The 19,666-nt window shown below is 46.4% G+C and overlaps 1 protein-coding gene across 2 annotated transcripts; it reads right to left on the reverse strand.

Annotated features, from left to right (window-relative positions):
* Positions 1-809: 809 nt before the first annotated feature.
* On the reverse strand, positions 810-19,029 carry RASAL3 (RAS protein activator like 3). Of its 2 annotated transcripts, XM_072601184.1 has the most exons (18): positions 18,965-19,029; positions 18,337-18,724; positions 11,414-11,532; positions 11,124-11,208; positions 10,867-10,928; positions 10,710-10,771; positions 9,088-9,223; positions 8,853-8,951; positions 7,493-8,005; positions 5,106-5,250; positions 4,791-4,935; positions 4,203-4,439; positions 3,508-3,709; positions 3,079-3,203; positions 2,348-2,720; positions 2,065-2,228; positions 1,744-1,819; positions 810-1,234 (listed from the first exon to the last, which is right to left on the reverse strand). In XM_072601184.1, exons 2-18 carry the CDS (start codon positions 18,719-18,721, stop codon positions 1,106-1,108), a joined length of 3,057 nt encoding a protein of 1,018 aa, XP_072457285.1. In that variant the 5' UTR covers positions 18,722-18,724; positions 18,965-19,029; the 3' UTR covers positions 810-1,105. The 2 variants fall into 2 exon arrangements, with proteins under 2 accessions (XP_072457285.1, XP_072457286.1); XM_072601185.1 differs by lacking the exon at positions 1,744-1,819.
* Positions 19,030-19,666: the final 637 nt, after the last annotated feature.

Here is a 19,666-nt window from a genome sequence, read left to right on the forward strand (position 1 = left end):
AAGGTTCATCTCATGGGCCACCTACTACAGGGAATCTTTCCTGATTGCCCTAGTTGGTGACCTCTCCCTCCTCATATCACATATATTCTTAGCTGCTCCTCCCTTTCCCCACAGTGTAAGCTGCTTGAGAACAAGGGCTGTCTCATTTTTGTTTCTGTATCCCAGCACCATGCCCAAGGTCTTTCACATCCCAAATGTTCTATAAATTTGATAAGTGCTTATTAGATTGGTTTATGGTGTGGGGGAGACAGGGTGGTGGTGACAGGGAGAAAACTGAGGAATCTTCTACCAATAGCCTCTTCTAGAGGTCAGGAGAGGCAGCATTGAGTTGTTATCCTGTCCAGGCCAACTGAATTAGAATAAACTAGCCACTCAGAAGCCTAGATTCAGTTCAATCTGCCCCTGAATAAGGATCACCTCTGTGACATACAGGGCAAGTGGTCATCCAGGCTTTGAATGAAGACCTCTTCTGTGGGAGCACCCTATGCTTCCCAAATCAGCCCATTTATAAGATCATGGAGGTCAATCTAGTACACGTCCTTCAATTTACTGAGGCTCAGAGAAGTTGAGCTACTCCAATGTTACTCAGCTAGCAAGTGTCAGAATCAGGATGTGAACCTGGGTTTTTGCACTCCAAATCCAGCATACCTTCCACTACACTAAATTTGGGCAGCTCTTTGGATTATTTGGATCTCAAATTTCCAATGTTCTGGACCAGCCATGAGAAAAATGAACAACAAAGGTGGCCCCCAAAGAAGGAAGACCCAGGGAATCCTAACCCATTCCAGCTCTAATAACATTTTGCTCCATGCTGATCAAAAAGGACCTTTATTTTAATCCACAATTTTATGGTGTAAAGTTCTGTGCTGGGGACCCTATCAGTCACAGCTTATCATGCCTCGTTCTGCCCCTCCTTCCCTCCTTAAGGTCAAAAGGACAGGAACAGAAGTGAGCAGAACTGAGGAGACTGAAGGGGGAAGGTGAACAGGCAGTGGAGAAAGAAAATGCTGGCAGCCCAGGGCTGCACCTTGGTTCCCATGTTTTGCAAGCTGCCTCTGTCCCACATCAGTGCCCACATAGAAGCTCAGACTGGCCCTGGACAGAGTCAAGTGGCATCTCCATTGGTGCAGGGTATCTTCGGGGATTGAATCTGCATCCTAGGAACTTTTTGCTGATCCTGCATCCAATGTACCAGCTGAGCATGTGACCTCTCAAGGTCAGCCAGGCGGTGCTCCTAGGTTCAGAAAGGTAGGAAGGGAGTAGTAAGAGAAGAGTAAAGGTGGAGACAACTGCATATGTGGCTTAAGACCAGCTGCCCAAGCCCCCAAAGACTGGTCACTTTTTCCATTTCTCTCCCACTCTGATTTTATTAATGCCCTTTGTATAGACCTCTCCACGAGTCCCTAAATGTCAGAGCTGGAAGAGACCTGTTGAAGATGAGAAATTGAGACCCAGAGGAGCAGAATGATCAAGTTTACCCAGCTAGTAAATGGAGATATATTGAAACCCAAATCCAGTCCAGGGCTCTCTCTGCTCCCCTGAGCTGCCTTTCCTCGGCCCTGATCACATTCTGCCTTGTATTATACTAATTTGTATGTTTGCATCATGCCTCCAGTAAGATTTTGAGATCATAGAGAGCTGAAACTGGGGCCCATCTTTGTCTCCATTTCCACTTCCCACCAGCCTCTTCCAGCCTAATGCAGTGCCTTAATCAAAGTTTGCTGAATGAAACAGAATTCTTACCAAACTCTCCAGACTGGCATAATCACTGCTCCTGCTCTGGGGGCCTGGGCTACACCCAGCATCCACCTTCTGAGCCCTGCCCCAAGAAACAGTCCTTTTAGACCCCCAAACTTCCCCAATCTCCAAACTCCAGGAGGAGGAGCTGGGTGACTAGGAGAGGGAGAAAGCTATTCAGGGCTTTCTCCTACCCCAGGTTTTCAGGTGGGAAGAACATACAGGAAAAGGTGCTGACCAGTATCCAGATGTTAGGATGGGAATGGGAAGGGCAGGGATTGGGCAGATGGGGGTGGGGGTGGGGGTAGAACCAGGAAAGATGCTCACCTGGTCCTGAACTGGCTTTGAATCTGTTCCAGTTGGCCAAGTAGCTTCTTCTGTTGTTCCCCAAGGGTCTGGGTCTCACTGGTTAGGGCTTCCAGCTGTCGAGCTAACACTCTCTGCTGGTCACACAGGGAGACTATCTCCTGCCGAAGCTCTGCCAGCTGTCCCTGGCAGAGAGGAGAGGAATGTGTGATGGGAAGAAAGCCCAGAGAGTGGAATAGGAGGGGTCCAGCCACCAGAGTCCTCTGCTTGTCTGGTGTTTGTAGGTCACAAGCTAGGTCATTACCTTCCCAGGGAGTCGGTGGGTGCAAATTCTATGGTCCACTTCATGTGGTTTCTCCAGGAAGCGCTGCCAGGGTACAGATGACTTTCTAGGCAGGGAAGCAGAAGCTCCAAGCCTAGAGTGGCCCTGGCTTGGGGAACCTTTTTGAAGGGAGTCCTTGGGCCTTGTCCGGGACAAGGGCCCAGAGGTATGGGGACTGGCAGTCCGGGAGGCAGGGACACTCTGAGTACGCTGGATACGGCGACGTAGTCTTTTGGCAGGCTGTTCCTCACCCTGGCCCCGGCCCTGTATGCTTCTGAGGGACTGACTCTTTGAGATGAGAGGAGTGTGCTTGGAGAGGTCCCTGGGGGGCAGGAAGCCTGGCTTCTCTGAGGAGCTGCAATATGTCCCAATAGAAGGTTCTTGACCTCTGATCAAGATGGCAACTCTACCCCTAATCCTGACCCATGATTACAACCTAAACTTAAGCTTGATCCTCACCCAAAATGCAGCCCATAATTCAGTCCTTACCATCACCCTGATGCCATTCCAAATCTTGATTCCATTCTGGACTCAGAAACCAAATCCTGAATCTAATCACAACCCAAACCCTGACCCTAAATCCAGTTCCTTACCCTGTTACTAATTCCAATCTTGATCATGACCCCTGTTCCATTCATAAACCAAACTTCTCTCCCAAATTTCCATGCCCCCCTAGCAGATCCTCCATGATTCCTGTCCCCAGGCCAGGTTACCTTGCATGGACCTGGGCCCTGATGTTGGTAGCATGGGGGCGCATGCTAACAGATACAGGTACGGGGCGGCCTTCCTCAATGGCTTGAAGTATGGTGGGCAATGGTTCCAGGCTCTCCTGTGTTGGCTACCAGGGAGATCACTATTAGGAGGTAGGTCCTGACCAACCTTCTCATCTTCCCTACCAATAGTCCCCTGGTCATTTCATGAAGTCTCAGGCTGCAGTTTGGGCTAGCTTAAGCTCTGAGCTCTAGATTCTAGACTAGACTGGATTCTAAGCTCCAGTCCCAAGAGCCTGAGTTTGGGGTACTGGACTCTGGGATGGACTAGGTTAATCCATGGGCCAGAGGCCAGAGAGACCATGAGAGGAGGCCAGGAGAAAGAATTCGATTGAGTGGTCAGGTAGAGGTGCCAGAGGCAGGTGTGCATACCTGGTCCAGATCGGAGAAGATAGTGCGCAGCTGAACATGCAGGATGGCCAGGCCTCTGGCCAGGTCTCCACTGCCCTGATAGCCACTAGGGGCCCTTTCCCCATCCCCACAGGCCACTTGGACCAGGAAGCACTGCATGGCTGAGCTGTGTTGCTCTAAGAAATCATTCATGAAGCTCATGTAACCTTCCTTCTCCCCAAACCTGGAGGTAGCAAGAGATAGTCCCCAACAGCAGTCAGAGGGGAAGGCCTATCTCTCCCCTTCACTTGCACTGACCCTCCCCTCCCATTGTGTCCTTCTTCCCCAGACCAGTGTCCAAGCCTGCTTTGCAGTTCTTGAACATGATATTCCTTTTTCCATCTCTGTACCTTTTCACTGGCCGTGTTCCATAGAATACCCTCCTTCCTCTTCCCCTCTACCTCTTGGTTTTTCCTTGAGGCAGACCTTTTCCTTCTCCTTCCTCCACCCTAACCTCTATTGGCTTCCCCTCTCAGATTATCTTCATCTACTCTGTATATATCTTGCATGTATCTCATTATTTACATCCTGATTCCCCCATTAGAATGTGAACTTCTTTAGGGCAAGGACTTATTTTTTTTTTTTGCCCTTTCTTTGTATCCCTGGCACTTAGCACAATGCCTAACACGTAGCAATTGTCTAATAAAAACTTGTTGACCAGATGACTGTTGACTTACGGAGCTCGGTTGGCAAGGTTCTGAATGACCTTGGCGACGAGGGTAAGGGTCCGAGCCAGGCCAGGGCCTGGGTACTCATGGGCAAGGCCAAAGAGACTCGGGGACATGATGGCTGGACACAGGAATCTCAGAAAGAGTGAGGCACAAACCAGCCTCTCTCCCAGAGGCTCAGCTCCACGCTCCTGGCATGCTGCCCACCAGCTCGAGAACACAGCACTTAGTTCAGCTGGAAACCAACTGTGGGATCAATTGGGATGAGTGGTCAGGAGGTGAGAGTGCAATGTATGGAGAAAGGGAGTTAGGGTCTTGAGAGATGCATGATGAATCTGAACAGGAAAGGGAACTGTGTGGAAAGGAAGTAAGGGCTAAGAGAAGAGTAAGAGGCAGAAAGATCTGGAAGAAGTTGAGGGACGAGGAGATAGGATATCGCAGATCAGGGTCACTGGATGAGAGAGCACAATGGCAGATTCTGGTTGAGGAAATACCCAGAATGGTCACAAATGTGCTGAGTGTGAGGAACCAAGGGAAGAAGTCAGACCACCCCCTCTCCCTGGGGGACAAGTGGCAGATATTAGGGGTTGGGCTCACTCAGAGGAGCGGGTGATGCTGAGGAAGACATCCTCACAACTTTGCCTCAGGGTGACCTGGTGCTGGGCCAGGGCTGGCCCAGGGCACTTGCTAGGGTCTACTTCACAGCCGTCTTCAGAGGCACAGAGACGTCCCACAGCCCCTCCTGTAGCACAGACGTGGAGCAGGGAGGACAGGCAGAGTCCAGACTTAGCACCTTTCTTCTTGCCTTTCCCTTCCTTCCCTACCAATCCCACCCCTTCAAGGTACCTCCCTCCTCCTCAGTGGCCCCTGGAAGCTAACCCACAGACCCCGTTCTCCCTTTCAAACCCTTACCTAGTGTCTCATGCAGGTAGTTCTGTCCCACCAGCTTCATGTACTCATCAATGGCCTTTGTAGCCAGCGTGTTCTCTCGGAACAGCAACGCTTCTCTCCCTCCACAATGGGTCAGCTCCTCCAAACCCAGGTCTGTCACTAGTGCCTGCAGCCAGGAATGTGAGCTGTGACCTCAGAATACAGCTAAGGACATCCCTATCCCCCAGTCACTACGGGTATCAGGAAAGGCTCATGCATAGGTTGATGCTCAGACTGAGCCTGGAAGGAAGGTAGGGATTCTAAGTGGCAGAAACATGGAGGATAAATATTCCCAGCATGGAGTAGGGTAAGTGGAAAGGAGAAGGAGTGAGGAACCATGTGTGAGAAACAAGAAGGAAGTCAATCTGGCTATCGTGTGCATGAAAGGGAGTAGTGCACAATTAGGCCGGAAAGGTAGGGTGGTGCTAGGTTGCAGCAGGCTTCAAAAGCCAAATCAAGGCATTTCTATTTAGTTCTAAATGGGGCTCTCAAGTTTATTGAATAGGAGTGACATGGTCAGACACGTGCTTTAGGAAAATCACATTAGCAGTCATGTGGAATGTGGATTGTAGTGGGGAGAGATCTGAAGCAAGAAGACCAATTAGGAAAATGTAACAGCAGCATGGGTTTAAGTGATTAAGACCTTAACTAATGTGATGACAATATGACTAGAGAAAATGGGTAAAAGTGAGGGATATTGTAGAAACAGGATCAACAAGGTTTGATAACTGATTGGTTATGTAGGATGAATGAGGAGTAAGGATGACCTTGAGGTTTTGAAACAGTGATTGGAAGGATAGTGGTGCCTGCCCTTGGTAATGATAGGAAGTTTTGGAAGAGGGATGAAATTTAGAGGAAAGATAATGGGTTCTGTTTCAGACATGTTGAGTTTGAGAGACCTATAGGATATCCCCTTTGAATGTCTAATAGGCATACATCCCGTGGGAGTGAAGATCAGGATGAAGCCTAAGATTGGATAGATAGATCTGACATTCAAGATCATAGAGATGATAATCTCCAAGAGACAGTGTTGGGAGAGATGAGGCTTGGACAGAGCCTTAGTTAAGGGGTGGAATATAGGTGATGAACCAGCAAAGGATACTAACAAGGAACAGTCAAACGGATAGGGAGTGAAACAAGGAAAGAGCAGTTTCATAAAAAAACCAAGAGGAAGATAGAATCTAGGAGAAGAAGGTGTGTAACAGCATGAAATGATTCAAAGATGTCAAGAAGGATGAGAATTGAAAAAGGAAACTGAAAAAAAGGCCATCAGATTTGGCAATTAAGAGATCACTGGTAACTTTGGAGAGAATAGTTTCTGTGAAGGGATGAAATCCAAACCAGAATGCAAAGGTTTGAGAAGAGTGAGAGGAGAGAAAAGTGTAGGTACTGAGTGTGGTGGGGTTTTTCCTAGGAATTTGGCTGAGAAAGGAAAGAGAAATATAGCTTGAGGGGTGGATAGGGTCAAGAGAGGGATTTTTAAGAATGGGAGAGACTTGGACATGTTTGCAGGCAATAGGGAAGGAACTTGGAGATAAGGAAAGTTTTAAGACAAGAGAGAGAGGATGATTATGGGGGTGATTTGCTGAAGAAGAGAGGAGGGGTCGAATTAATGATACATATAGAGGAGATGTAGCAAGAAGGGCCATCTCTTGATCAAAGACTGGAGTAAAGGAAAACAAATTGGGGGAATACATCAAGAGTCTGTGAGATGTGGAGAGAGGGAGCTCATGTAGTAAAGTATGAGAAGAGGTCTTCATCAGTGTAGTAGGGGAGGGTGTAGAAAGGATAATGAACTTTCTAGTTCTAATCCTCTGTGACCAATATTATAACACTGAATTTACAACTATCACTTTTTGCAGTTGGGGAAACTGAGGCACAGGGAGGTTAAGTGACTTGTCCAGGGTCACAAATCTAGCAAGTGTCTGAGGCAGGATTTAAATCCAGATCATCCTGACTCTAGCTCAGGTACTATGGCTACTATTCTACAGCTGGATACAGCGTCCAGACCAAACCAATTCACCAATACCTGCCCTATATCCTTTTATTTGCCAGGCTTGTCAATAGTTTTCATTCTGTCTGTAGTAGAGTATATATTATTGCCTTTTGGAGGATTATACTGACTCACTGTGGAGAAGGGGAAAGAAGGGTGAGATTGGGTGGAGTAAAAAGAGCTTTGTCCAGGTGACTGAATTTATATGGCCGCTGTCACTACTTTCAGGCCTGTAGTAGTATAGAAATAACTAAACTCAACATCTAGTTAACAAGAATAAGTAGTTAAAATAGGAAGCTTCCAGATAGTTAGGGCCAGCTCCTCTCGACAAGTCCTCTCCCCAGCCAGCTTCACCCTTCAGCACCCTCTCTCCTACCTGGGCTTTTCCTGTGCCATGCAGCACGCGGACCATGGTAGCTGCCAACTCTTCTTTGGCCTGGGCAGACAGCTGGGGCTCCAGGGCATGGCACAGTTCTGGATAGTGAAAGGTGAGGAACTCTGCCAATTCCTTGTAGCGTTCCGTGGGTAGTATCCGCAGACAGCGTGCCCTAACCCGTGCCCTCAAGGCTGCTCCTGAAGGTCCACCTTCTAGAGGGAACCATCGCTCAAGACCCCCTCCCATCGGTCCTAACTCAGTTAGTGCCAGTGACACATTGCCCAGGTCCCGGTCAGCCTGGCGCAATCGAAGGGAAAGATGGCGGGCAGGGGGCAGTGCTTCAAAGTGGAAGCGCTCTGCCCAGAAGTGAGGCCCAGGCCGAGCAGCTGTACGGGCCAACAAGGCCCCATCCAGCCACAGCTCCACCCGAAGGCCTAGAGAGCTACCCTGTTGGAGTCCCTTGGCCTCATGAACCCATACACTCAGCCATGTCTCTTCCCTTTCTTGGCTTTCCTGCAGAGAGAAGAGAGAGAGGAAAGTTTGGGGCTAGGCAGAGGGCAAAGGGAATAGCCTTCTGCGTTAACTTGGAATGGAGATCTAGGAACAATGGTGGCGAGGAGCAGGGAGCAGAGTCACTGAGAGACAAATTTCAGGAATAACTTCCTACAGTGAGAGTTGGTCATCAATAATGGTATGTACCCCCTCCTTAGGTGATGAGATCCCCATTACTGGAGGTGTTCAAGTAGAGGTTAGGTGACCACCTCCGGACATATTTTAGCAATCTTGCATTGAGTTCAGTGTTATTCTTGGTGCCAACCAAAGGCCTAGATAAACCTACTATTTCCATAGCTCATGTATTAGACAAGTTGTCTATAACATGAACATTCTGGGTTCTAAAGGCCCTCCCACCTTTGACAGTTTGTTTTAACAGTCCTCCTGGCTCTGACAATCTGTATACTAAGGATTTTCCCAGCTCTGATCCCCCTATGTTCTAAGGGCCCTCCCAGCTCTGACATCCTCTGTTCCAAGGGCCTTCTCAGCTCTGACACTGTATGTTCTAAGGGTTTTCCTGGCTCTGACACTCTGTGTTCTAAGAGTCCTCCTAGCTCTGACACTGTGTTCTAAGGTGTCTCCCATCTCTGACAGCTCATTCTAAGAATCCTCCCACCTCTGACTTTGTGTATTCTGCTGCCTCTTCAAGCTATTCCGTGGTTCTGATTTCTCTTTCTGATTACTTAAGAAAGCACTTAAGATAGTATTTTTTCCTGACAGGCTGGCTCCCTACATCTGCCCTGAATTTGAGGCTTGGATTGGCTATCCAAATTGAATCTGAGGCCAGGTCGGGGTCCCAAGTACTGACCTGGTGGGGTTGCAAGCTCTGGCGCAGATCCTCAATCCATCGATCCCTCTCGGCTGCTGAGCCACAGGAGAAACATCGACTCCCACTGGGCCAGGTTACCTGAGAGGAGGGAGGGGACCCCCTTTAGGAGGGAAGTGGAAGTATAAGGGGTAGGCATGCAAGACTCAAAGGAAGGATAATCTGTGGGTGGAGGGTAGGAAAAAGTATGCCCACCTGGCCCCCTGTGCTCTCATACCTGAAAGCAGTACGGCTCCCCAAGGAGGCTGGGATGCAGGGGCCACACTTGCACATTTTGCTCACTACTCAGGTCCAGCTCTTTGATGGGTCCTTCATTTACCAGGGACTCTTGGGAGCCCCGGGCACTAGGGCACCTGGTGGAGAATTGGAATCTGAGGTTGAAGGGGCCAATACCCCAACACCCTTTCTGGGCAACTCCAGTTATCCTCAGCATAGCTGCCTCCCATTGAGAGAACCCTCCAGATTTATAATAAAAATTATTATTACAATTGTAGTTTACATTTATATAGCTCTGTAAGATTTATAAAGTACTGCTCCATACACCAGGCAGCTAGGTAGCATGGTAGATAGATTACTGGGCCTGGAGTCAGGAAGACCTGAGTTCAAATCCAGCCTCAGAGTGGGCAAGTCACTTAACCCTATTTGTCTCAGTTTCCTTGTCTGTAAAATGATCCAGAGGAGGAAATGGCAAACCACTCCAGTATCTTTGTGAGAAAACCCCAAATGAACTCAAAAAGAGACCAACACAACCCAACATATATTATCAGATTCTTACAACAACTCCATTTTATAAATGGGGACATTGTAGCTCACATAGGTAAAGTGATTGTCCAGGATCACACAGCTGACAAGTGTCTGAGGTAGGATGCTATATCCAAGTTCATCTAATCCAGCTCCGTGTTTTCCTGGCTTGTCCATAATCTGTGCTCTGTCTTTGAATTCCTAGTGCTTAGCCCTGGTGTCTGGGATGTCAGAAATGCTGAATAATTGCTCATTGACTGACTGACTGACACTCTTTGTAGGATAGCACTTACTGCCCTTGGAAGAGTTGGACTGACTCAGAAGGGAGGGACAGCATGGAGTTGTGACTTGGATAGGGCATCAGGACTTTACCAGGGCAACTGAATTTAGAGAAGCATTAACACAACTTTCAGGTCTATAGTAGCTTACAAACAACTGAGTTTATCATCTTGGTAGCAAGAAGAATTGGTTAAACTAGGAAGCTGCCAGATGGGCAGGGTCAGCTTCTCCAGGACAAGCCTTCCCCACCCACCCCCACCTCCATATACAAAGTGGCAGCCTCCTTAGCAGTAGGCTTTTGGTACCCTGGGGTCTCTGTCATTCCCTCCTCCACCCCAACTGAATGGAGGGTGTATTTTGTGCTATTTATCCAGGTTCAAAAATTTCTACTCTTGGCTCTGGGGTTGGAGCACGAGTTCTCATGTGACCCAAGATACAAAAGAACCTGGGTCTGTCTATGTATATGTGTGCTGGGTGAAATCACTGGCAGGTAGCCAGCTTTACTACCCTGCCTTGTGCGATCTCAGAGGCCTGGGATTGTGGGCACACATTCTCAATATGCTCTGGGGGTGGTATCCCTTCCCCTTCTTTCCTACCTGACTTCATCAGTCATATCTTATATTTCTGTGGGTAAATGTTAACTAAGTGAGGTGGATTGTGCAAGCATTATTATTCCTATTTTACAGATGAAAACACTGAGGCTTAAACAAGTGAAGTGCCTTGCCCAGAGCCACAGCTCTGAAGATTAGGCCTTAAAGGCAGATATACTGACTTCAAATCCAAGACTCTTTGCTTTCCACTGCTCCATGAAGTCCTTACCCTGTCCCAGTGCTTCCAGCTTTCCCCTTCTTCTTCTCCTTGAACCTCTTCCACAGCAAACCCTGGGGATTGTAGGGTGATAGGGAGGAGAGGTCAGAGTTTGGACTGTAGGGTCCCCCAGGGTCTCCACCTACCCATCCCTGCATTTGAGTCTCACCCTCACGTTGTAGCCCTGGTTGGCACTGGTGGCCTCGGACTCACCTCTTCTCAGACTCTGCTCTGTAAAGGGAAGTATAATTGGGAGCCTGGAGAAGATGTCCAGGGTCCTGGCACCCTTTTTTTTCCAGGTTCCCTTAGTCTGGTGTATATGTGTCATCTCTCCCCTCTCAGGTCCACACTAGCTTCCTTTTCCCACCCCACCATGAACCAGTTTTGAATCCTATCTTAGTCCTCCTCTCTCCCAACACAACTCACCTGGCTCTTTGGCCCCTCCGGATATCAGCTGCACACTGCCCTCAGAGCCCACACTCTCTGCCCTGGGAAGGTGTCTCCCCGAAGCCTATTTACAGATAGAAAAACTCCTTTCATTCCTTTTGCATCTGGTCCAGCTCCCACTTCGGCTCCCCCATCAACCAATTCTCAATTCTGAACCCAAGCCTTCTTTCAGCTCTCCTTCTCTTCTGCCTTATCCTTCCTCTGCCTCCCTCTCCCCCACCCCATTGATCTCCCTGCCTCTTAGCAACCCCTCTCCAGTTCCCCTTTACCTCCTCCTCTCTCCCCAGAAGTAGCAGTTTCCCATCCAGGAAGGTAAAGCTGCTGATGTCCCAGACTGGAGCATCGGCAGTGGGGGCCTCAGGGATACGCTGGATCACAGGCAGGGGATCTGGGCAGAGAACATGCAGGTGACCATGACAATGATGATAGGGACAGCAGTGACAACGAACACAGCAACAGCTGCCAGCATTAAAGTATTTCACACACGCTGCTTCATCTTGTCTTCTAAACAACCCAGGAAGGCCTGAAGATCCCCATTTTTGTTCTTTCAAAGTATTCTGAAATTCTGCTCCTGCTTGTGCTATCAACTCAACAAGGTGACAGAAACCCAGAATTTCAGAATTGGAATGCAACTCACTAGCCATCCAGTGTGAACCATTCCAGGAAAAGACCATCTCCTCCCACCTGCTGGACATTGCCCAGTTCCCAAGTAGACTGCTCCCTGCCCTGGCTTCATCTTTGCCCCTCCCTCTGCTCAGAGTCCAGGAGCTATTATCATCCAACATGGGACGGGGAAGGGGATGATGATCGTAAGGAGCCGGAGCCAACATTTATATAATCCTGTAGGGTCTGCAAAGTGCTTTCCTTTAGAAGTACATAGAATTTCCATTTTGCAGATGAGGAATCTGAGACTTGGAGAGTTAACCTAACTTTCCCAAAAGATGCAAGAAGATATAGTCTCTGTCTTCCGAGAGCAGAGGAGTGAGAAAAACAAGTTTTGAACTAGGAGTAAGAAGACCTAGGTTCTTGTCCAGTATCTTCCATTAACTGATCATGTGACTTTTCTCTCTCATCCATCCTCCCACTGTAGCCTTCTCACCCTGAAATATCCCATTGCGGGGAGGGACCCAGACCTGCCATCCCTTATTCTCTTCATGGCTATGCTTCCAACTTTTTAGACTGACACCATTCTCTCCTCCACCCTTTTTGCCAGTTTTCCAGCTCCTTTTTATGTATTGTCTTCTCTCATTAAAATGGAACTCCTCAGAGGAAAGGGACTCTCTTTCTTTTTGTATGTATGTGAATTCCCACCCCTCAGGACAGGACCTAACATACAGTAACTGCTTAATAATTGCTTGCTGCCTCACCTCTGGGATTCCCCTATATAGCAAAAGATACAACCTCCTTAGCCTGTCATTCAAGGTTCTCCACCCTATGACTTCCTCTCCCCCCCAATACTTTTCCAGCTGTATTATTTCTCAGTCTGTGTGAATACTTGGCTCTAATCAAACAGATAGTTACTCTCTTCCTATGTCTGCTTCTATGCCTTCAAGACTCAGTTCGATGAACAGAAAGAACCTTAGAGCTGGAAGACACTTCAGCAGCCATATCGTCCAACTTCAACCCCCAAAAAGGAGCCCTCACCACTACATACCCAATAAATCATCATCCAGCCTTTGCTTGAAGACTTCGCCCATTATTCCTGGATTTACCCTCTCAAGTCAATGAAAATAAGTCTTATTTCTTTTTAGTATAACATGAAAACAGTTGCTGTGTCTCCACTAAGTATTCTCTTGTACAGGTTAAACAGTTCTCATGCAGAGTGTAATTCAGTCCATTCACCTTTCTGGCCACTGTCCCCTGGATGATCTCTACCTCATCCACTGCTTTTTCTAGAGTTGAACAGATGTGATCAGAGAAAGACAGAGAACAGTGGAAACTATATCACTTTGAATGCAGCTTAAAAATTTTAATAGGTTTTTTGGCTGCTAATATCACCATATCGATTCATTTTTATCTTGCAATCTACTACTACCTTCAAGTCTTTTTCAGACAACTGTTGCCTAACTATACTTTCTCCATCTTGTACTTGTAAAGCTGATATTCTTTTTTTACTTATTTTTTCCAATTACATTTCATTCTATTCTCTATGTATGCTATTATCCTGTGACATACTCTTTGCTGTTCCTCAAACATTACACTCCATCTCCCACCCATGAGCCTTTGCACTGGCTTGTCCCTCATGTCTGGAACAACCTCCCTCTTTATCTCTGCTTCGTGACTTCCTTTAAGTCTCAGCTGAAGTCCCACCTTCTGCAAGAAAACTTTTCTAGCCTCCCTTAATTCTAGTGCCTATTTTTTGAGATTATCTCCACTTTATGCTGTATGTATCTTGTTTCTACCTAGTTGTTTACATGTGGTCTCTCCCATTAGACGATGAGCTCCTTGAGACAGGGGCTATCTTTTTGCCTTTCTTTGTATCCCCAGAGCTTAGCACACATAAGCTGACACTTTAGTGAATACTCGTTGACTTTGTTTACTTGATTTGACCCAATAATCTGACCACTGAGCTAATATTTGTTTACGTTTTACTGTACGCAAAGCCCTAGATGCTGGTAATATACAGTTCCTTAGCACAATAGGAAGCATAAGACCATGTACTGATAACTCTGGCGCAAGATAGGATAGGATAAAGGCAAAGTCTAGACATTGGGGTGGGGGGACCTATTAGAATGCATGGAGGTGGCAGAGAGAAGGGTGAAATCAGATAACAACCAGTCTGGTTGGTGGAACAAAGTATGTTATGGGAAGTAATTTAAAATAAGTCTATAATGGTAGGTTAAATTGTAGAGGACCTTAAAATACAGGCAAATAAATTTGTTGCTGCTGTTATCCTATAGATATAACAGGGTATTTAGACAGGTGAGACTAATTCTCCTGTAAAGGAGTTAGTTGTTGCGAGGGACTCTGGAATTTATAGTCTTTCCAACCCCAGGAAGACACTGGACTCTTGGGTTTGAACTGGAGGGCAGAATTTCTGCCACAATGGGAGCTTTGGAAGGTCTCTGTGACAGATAGAGGGAGAGAGTGGAGAGAGAGACAGACAGGAAGGAGTCTGTGAAGGAATTAAGAGAGCAGCAGCAGCAGCAGCACGAGAGACAGTTTGAATGGGTACTGACAGTGAATATCTAGAGCTCATTGAAAGAATCCTGCTGAGAGGTGATGGAATTGTTCTCCAAGAATTCAAAGGACTGCTGATGTGATTCTCTCCCTACTTTCTGACTTTTCTGTCCATTTCAGACATGTTTAACTCCTAAATTCACTGTCTCTTTGCTTTTTCTTTAGAATTCTGCATGGATCGTCATAACTCCTTTGTTTTGTTAACACAGCTTAGTTTTGCTGTTAGTAATATCACATAGTTTTGTTGGTTTACATATTTTCCTATTTTGTCAGATGACTAATTGTTGTCATTATTTTAAGTGTAAGTGCCATTATATTGTCTTATACACATGAATGTACTCTTGTGATGTACGTATGTACTCTTATGATGTATGCATGTACTCTTGTGATGTATGCATGTATTATGCCATGCCCATAATTTAGACCTGTAGCCACTGAAGCAGTCTGTCAAGACATGTTTTACGTTGTGCTATGTCTATTGCAAGTATTGTTGAGGCACATTTGTGGTGAATGCTATCTTAAGGGAATTACCTAGGATACTGTTAGTCATCATAGTTCTGTTAAGTAATGATGTGCATTTGTGTTATAATTTCAAATTCCAAGTGTACTAAAGCTGATTCTGCATGGGACTTAAAAATTTTAAACCAAAGAAGGAGTGCTACTCAGAGGGGTCAGACTAATGCCCCCCGCAGGCAGAAGAAAGAGCTTTGGAATCATCAATAGTAACTCTTAGAATTTGTGGTCTTCCCAGATCCAGCAAGAAATTGTACTACAATAGGTCTGAGCCAGGGAGTGAGGTTTCTTTCATGGCAGGAGCATTGACATTATTCTGTGATATTTCGATGAAGGGACAGAGACTAGAGAGACAGAGTTCTATGGAGGAATTAAGAGAGTGACAGCAGAAGTATTGATGGGAAATAACTTGCTGTTTTCAATCATACTCCAAAGATAATTATTTCTAGGTGAAGATAAGATTGATATTAATTGCTTTTGAGTCATGCATATCTTTAATTCTATATAGAGAGTCCAAGTGGGGCTTAGATGTCAGTGGCTAAATTTAATACACAGAATTTAAGCAGGTTCGAGATCTATATCTCTTACTGAATGTTTAGGAATTCCCTGAGTGCTCTAAAATCACACTTTCTACAAAAAGCCTTTCCCAATTCTCAATAATCCTAATTCTTTCCTACTGCTTATTATTTACTATTTTCCCCATATATATAGCTCATTTGCAAATAGTTTTTTGCATGTTGTCTCCCTCATTAAACTGTGAGCTCCTTGAAAGCAAGGACTATCTTTTGCCTTTCTTTGTATCCCCAGCACTTAGCACAGTTCCTAGAGTATGGAAAGTGCTTAATAAATGTTTATTGATTGACTAAAAGTTATGTGGATGAAAGAGGATCTAATGATAATGTTTTTTTTTATCAATAACCTGCACACTTAAGCTCCCTAAAATAACACATGAAGAGATCCATGTTTATCTGCACCATTGCCCCTAGCCTAAAGCCACAGGAACTTTTTTCCCTTTTTCTGTAGCCAAGCTAAATTGTTTTGAATGCAAGAGTCCTGGGCAAAATCCCCAGACACTAACGTGAAGAGGAGTGGGGTGAGAAAGGCAGTGACCAGTGGGAAGATTACATACACCTGAACTGGTCCAGTTACATGAGAAAAGTGTGGTCTGGAAGGGATTAACTTCTCCACTTTCTAGCTGATAGAGATGAAAGCCCTGCCCTCTCAACCTTGGCCCTTCTCAGAAGCACCTGCTGATTCCATTGAAGAGTCACAGAAAGTTTTTGAACACTGGAGTGATCCCAAAAGCAGCCCTATGCTGTAGAAAAAATAATCTGGCAGTGACGTGAAGGGCAGATTGGTTGCAAAAGGGTAAGACTGGAGGTAAGGAAACAATTAAAAGATTATTACAAGCATTGAGGCCAAGGTTAATAAGAGCCTGAATGAAAGGGGTAACATTGGCAATGAAAATTTTGAGGTCTTGAATCACAATTCCAAAGGACTCATGGTGAAATGTGCTTTCTACCTCCATATGGCAGATGGATTTAGGAGCAAATTGTATCCTCTTTTTCTTTTCCTTTCTTTTTGGCTGATGCAGGAAGTTATTTTGCATGATTATAGAAAAAACAAACTTTTTGAGAAGGGCTTGGCTAGAGGAAGTGACTTTAGATTAGGCCTTGAAGAATGGGCAGGGTTTGGAGAGGAAAGGAAGGAAGAGGAGAGGAGAGAAGAGGAGAAAAGAGAAAAGAAGGGAAGAAGAGAAGAGAGAAAGGGAAGGGAAGGAGAGAGAGAGGGAGGAAAGGAGAGAAGAGAGGAAGGGGAGAGGAAAAGAAGAAGAAAGACAAGGAGAGAAGAGTAGAGGACTAAACTGAATTTTTAAAAAATGTTTAATTAAACACCTATGATATTTCAATATGATAGGAAATAAGATACTGGTAATAATATCCTGTAGGCAACAGAAAGCCATAATAGGTATTTGCACAGGAGAAAGACTTGATCAGAGCTGGAATTAGAGCACTGGATTACAAGTCCAATGACAGGTCCACTATGTACAATGTGACAAGAAAGCCCTTAAGGTCTGTGGGCCTTAGTTTTCTTATCTGTATAATAAGGGCATTGGACAGACGATCTTTGAGACCATCTCTAAATCCTGTGAAGTGGGTCTATGAAAGATGCTTCTGGAAGCTGGTACAGAAGGGATTAGAATCTGTGGTTCCATGGTCAGAGAAGGGAGCTCCTGGAGACAGGAAAGCTAATTAGGAGGCACCTGCAACAAACAGTCCAAGCAAGAGTTGGTAAGGTGTTGGCTAAGATGGTAGCTTGGGAGTTGAGAAGAAGGAGTAGGAGGGAGAGACCCTGTGAACATGGAACTGGCAGCACCTGGAGTTGTGGAAGTAAGGGAAAGGTGGCAGTCAAGTGCCTTTACCATTGTGCCATAGGGTTTATTATCGTCATCCAGAGTAAGGACGGAGGGCCTCTTTTCCTGAGTATCTTCCTAAGCAGATGAATCAGTCTTGGCCCCCTAAAGAGGAAATCCTAATACAGAATCAAAGGTGAAGGATGCAGGTGGGCAGATTGGACACACAGACCCCTGACCAAATATCATCTGAGGCATTTATACCCCAAAGCCATAAGAGTGAGGTCCGGGCAAGGAGTCAGTCACAACTCTCATTAATTTATTCCCCTGCTCCCTGGCTTTTAGACATCAGAAGACTTTCCTGGCAGTAGTGATGGTTTAGGAACCTCATCCTTTCTCAGTTTCTTGACCCCGTGTGACTTTGTGCCCTTAGAATATGACAAATCCAAGTACCTGGACCCTCTTTCTCTAGCTTGTCTCATTTGCTAGCTGTCACAACTACCCCCAAAAGGAGACACCCAGGCATCGTCTGTCTTTTTCCATCATCCCTCTAAAGAAGTCCAGATTGGAGGCATTTGCCTGCTCACCCTCTGCCTTCCCCAACACCCTGCCAAAGACAAGTAGTAAAGAAGGGGCAGATTCAGTCTCAACCACTTCCTCTCCTAGCTCTCCCCACAACTTCCTGTGTATTAGAAAGGGTGATGAGGTGGCTCTTTCTCCTTATCCTGTTCAGAGAGGAGGGAACCCAGGCATCCGGTTTCCTAGCTAGCCTCTTTGGTTTGTAAAAACCTAGAATTATCTGTGCTTTTACATAGGTTTTTAAGTGGGGCAAAGGCTGTGGTCTGAGGGGCGAGGTACCTGGGGATAAGATTCCCTGAAGAGAATTCTCTTAAGTTTTGACTATGTTTGGGGTCTATGCAGAAACTTGGAGATTTATGAGCCCAAAGAACTCCCTATCCCCACATTAGGCCCTTAGAACAAGTCCCTGGTGGGTGTGGAGAACTATATGTGGGGATGGAGGTAATCTGGGACCTTTTGGATTCCCAAATCCTTGGAGATGGTCTATCAAAGGTAGCCCTCTCTGGGGTAGAGCACAGTGGGCTATGCCTGAGTATCCAGGCACACTGTGGGCTAAGTCATCCTTACCCAGTGCTGATTCTGGGACTGCCTCCTGTTCGGATCCAGACACATGCTCAGGTGGGTGCTGCTGACTCCCAGGGCGAAGGTACTTATAGAGCTTCCAATTCCAGCCTCCTCCTGACTCCTTGGCGGAGGCAGAGGCAGAGGTAGAGGTAGAGGTAGAGGCAGAGGCAGAGGGAGAGGCAGAAGCAGCCCGGCGGAAGAGAGACCGTTGAGGGGCCCTGCTGGCTGGTGGCTCTAAGGTCTCAGGGTTACTCAGGGCTCGGCCCCAGCCTTGAAATCGGCCCCATCTGGAGGCCCCTGATGACTTGTCTCCCCCTCTCCGCCAGCGGTAGGAAGCTAGTGGGGAAGCAACCTTGGCCTGGGACCCTGGAGAGACAGGCATCTCCATCTCCTATGGGGACAAGATGGTAAAGGAAAGTCAGACATGGAAGATGATGAGCACTCCCACTGTGGGGGTCAATGACAAGATGAGATAGGGCGACATCAGTTCTAAGAGGTCAATCCTCAGTCACCCTGTATCTCTGCCCACTCATATCCGAACTCTCATCCTGCCTCCCATCCAAAGATCCCTGTTCATAGTTCTGGGCTCAACTGTAAGACCCCTACCAGGAAACCTTTTCTTTATCCTTACCTCTGTTTTCTGCTGTGCACCTGAGTCAGCCACCCAGGGCTACTGGGCTTCCTTGCAAGTGAGCCCTGACCCCACGTGACACCTCTTGCTTTGCCCCGCCCCTGCCCCAGAGCTCTTTAGAGAACCTAGGGAGAAAACAGGCTATTATTGAGGCTGACACTAAGAAAGATGATAGAAAGCATGATGGGGAAATAAATGGAGGCAAAAAATGGAGGGAAAATCCCATGGTATAGTGGAAAGATCTTGGAGTCATTAGACCTGGGTTCAAGTCCTGGCTCTGCCATTTACAAAATGTTTGACCCTGGGCAAGCCACTTAATTTCTCTGAGCCTCAGTTTCCTCATTGGGTCAATGAATCCAATAAGGAAGTACTTATTAGGAGCCTATTATGCTCCAGGTGGCACTGTGTTAAGTATCAGAAACACAAAGACAAAAATGAAACAGTAACGGCTTTCAAGCTTACATTCATCTATAAAATGAGATGGGGTAGACATATCTAAAATTTTGTGAATCTGAGATGGATAGAGAGAATGAGGGCAAAAGGTAGAGAATAAGAACTGTTCTATAAATAAGACTTTAATATTTGCAACAACACTGACTGGCATACATTTTCTCACTTGATCCTCACAACAAATTTATGGTAGGTACAATGAGTATAAACACCATCTTATAGGTGAAGAAACTGAGGTTTATGGTAGTTAGG

Source organism: Notamacropus eugenii, chromosome 4 (assembly GCF_028372415.1).
Source record: "Notamacropus eugenii isolate mMacEug1 chromosome 4, mMacEug1.pri_v2, whole genome shotgun sequence".
Classification (NCBI taxonomy): Eukaryota; Metazoa; Chordata; class Mammalia; order Diprotodontia; family Macropodidae; genus Notamacropus; species Notamacropus eugenii.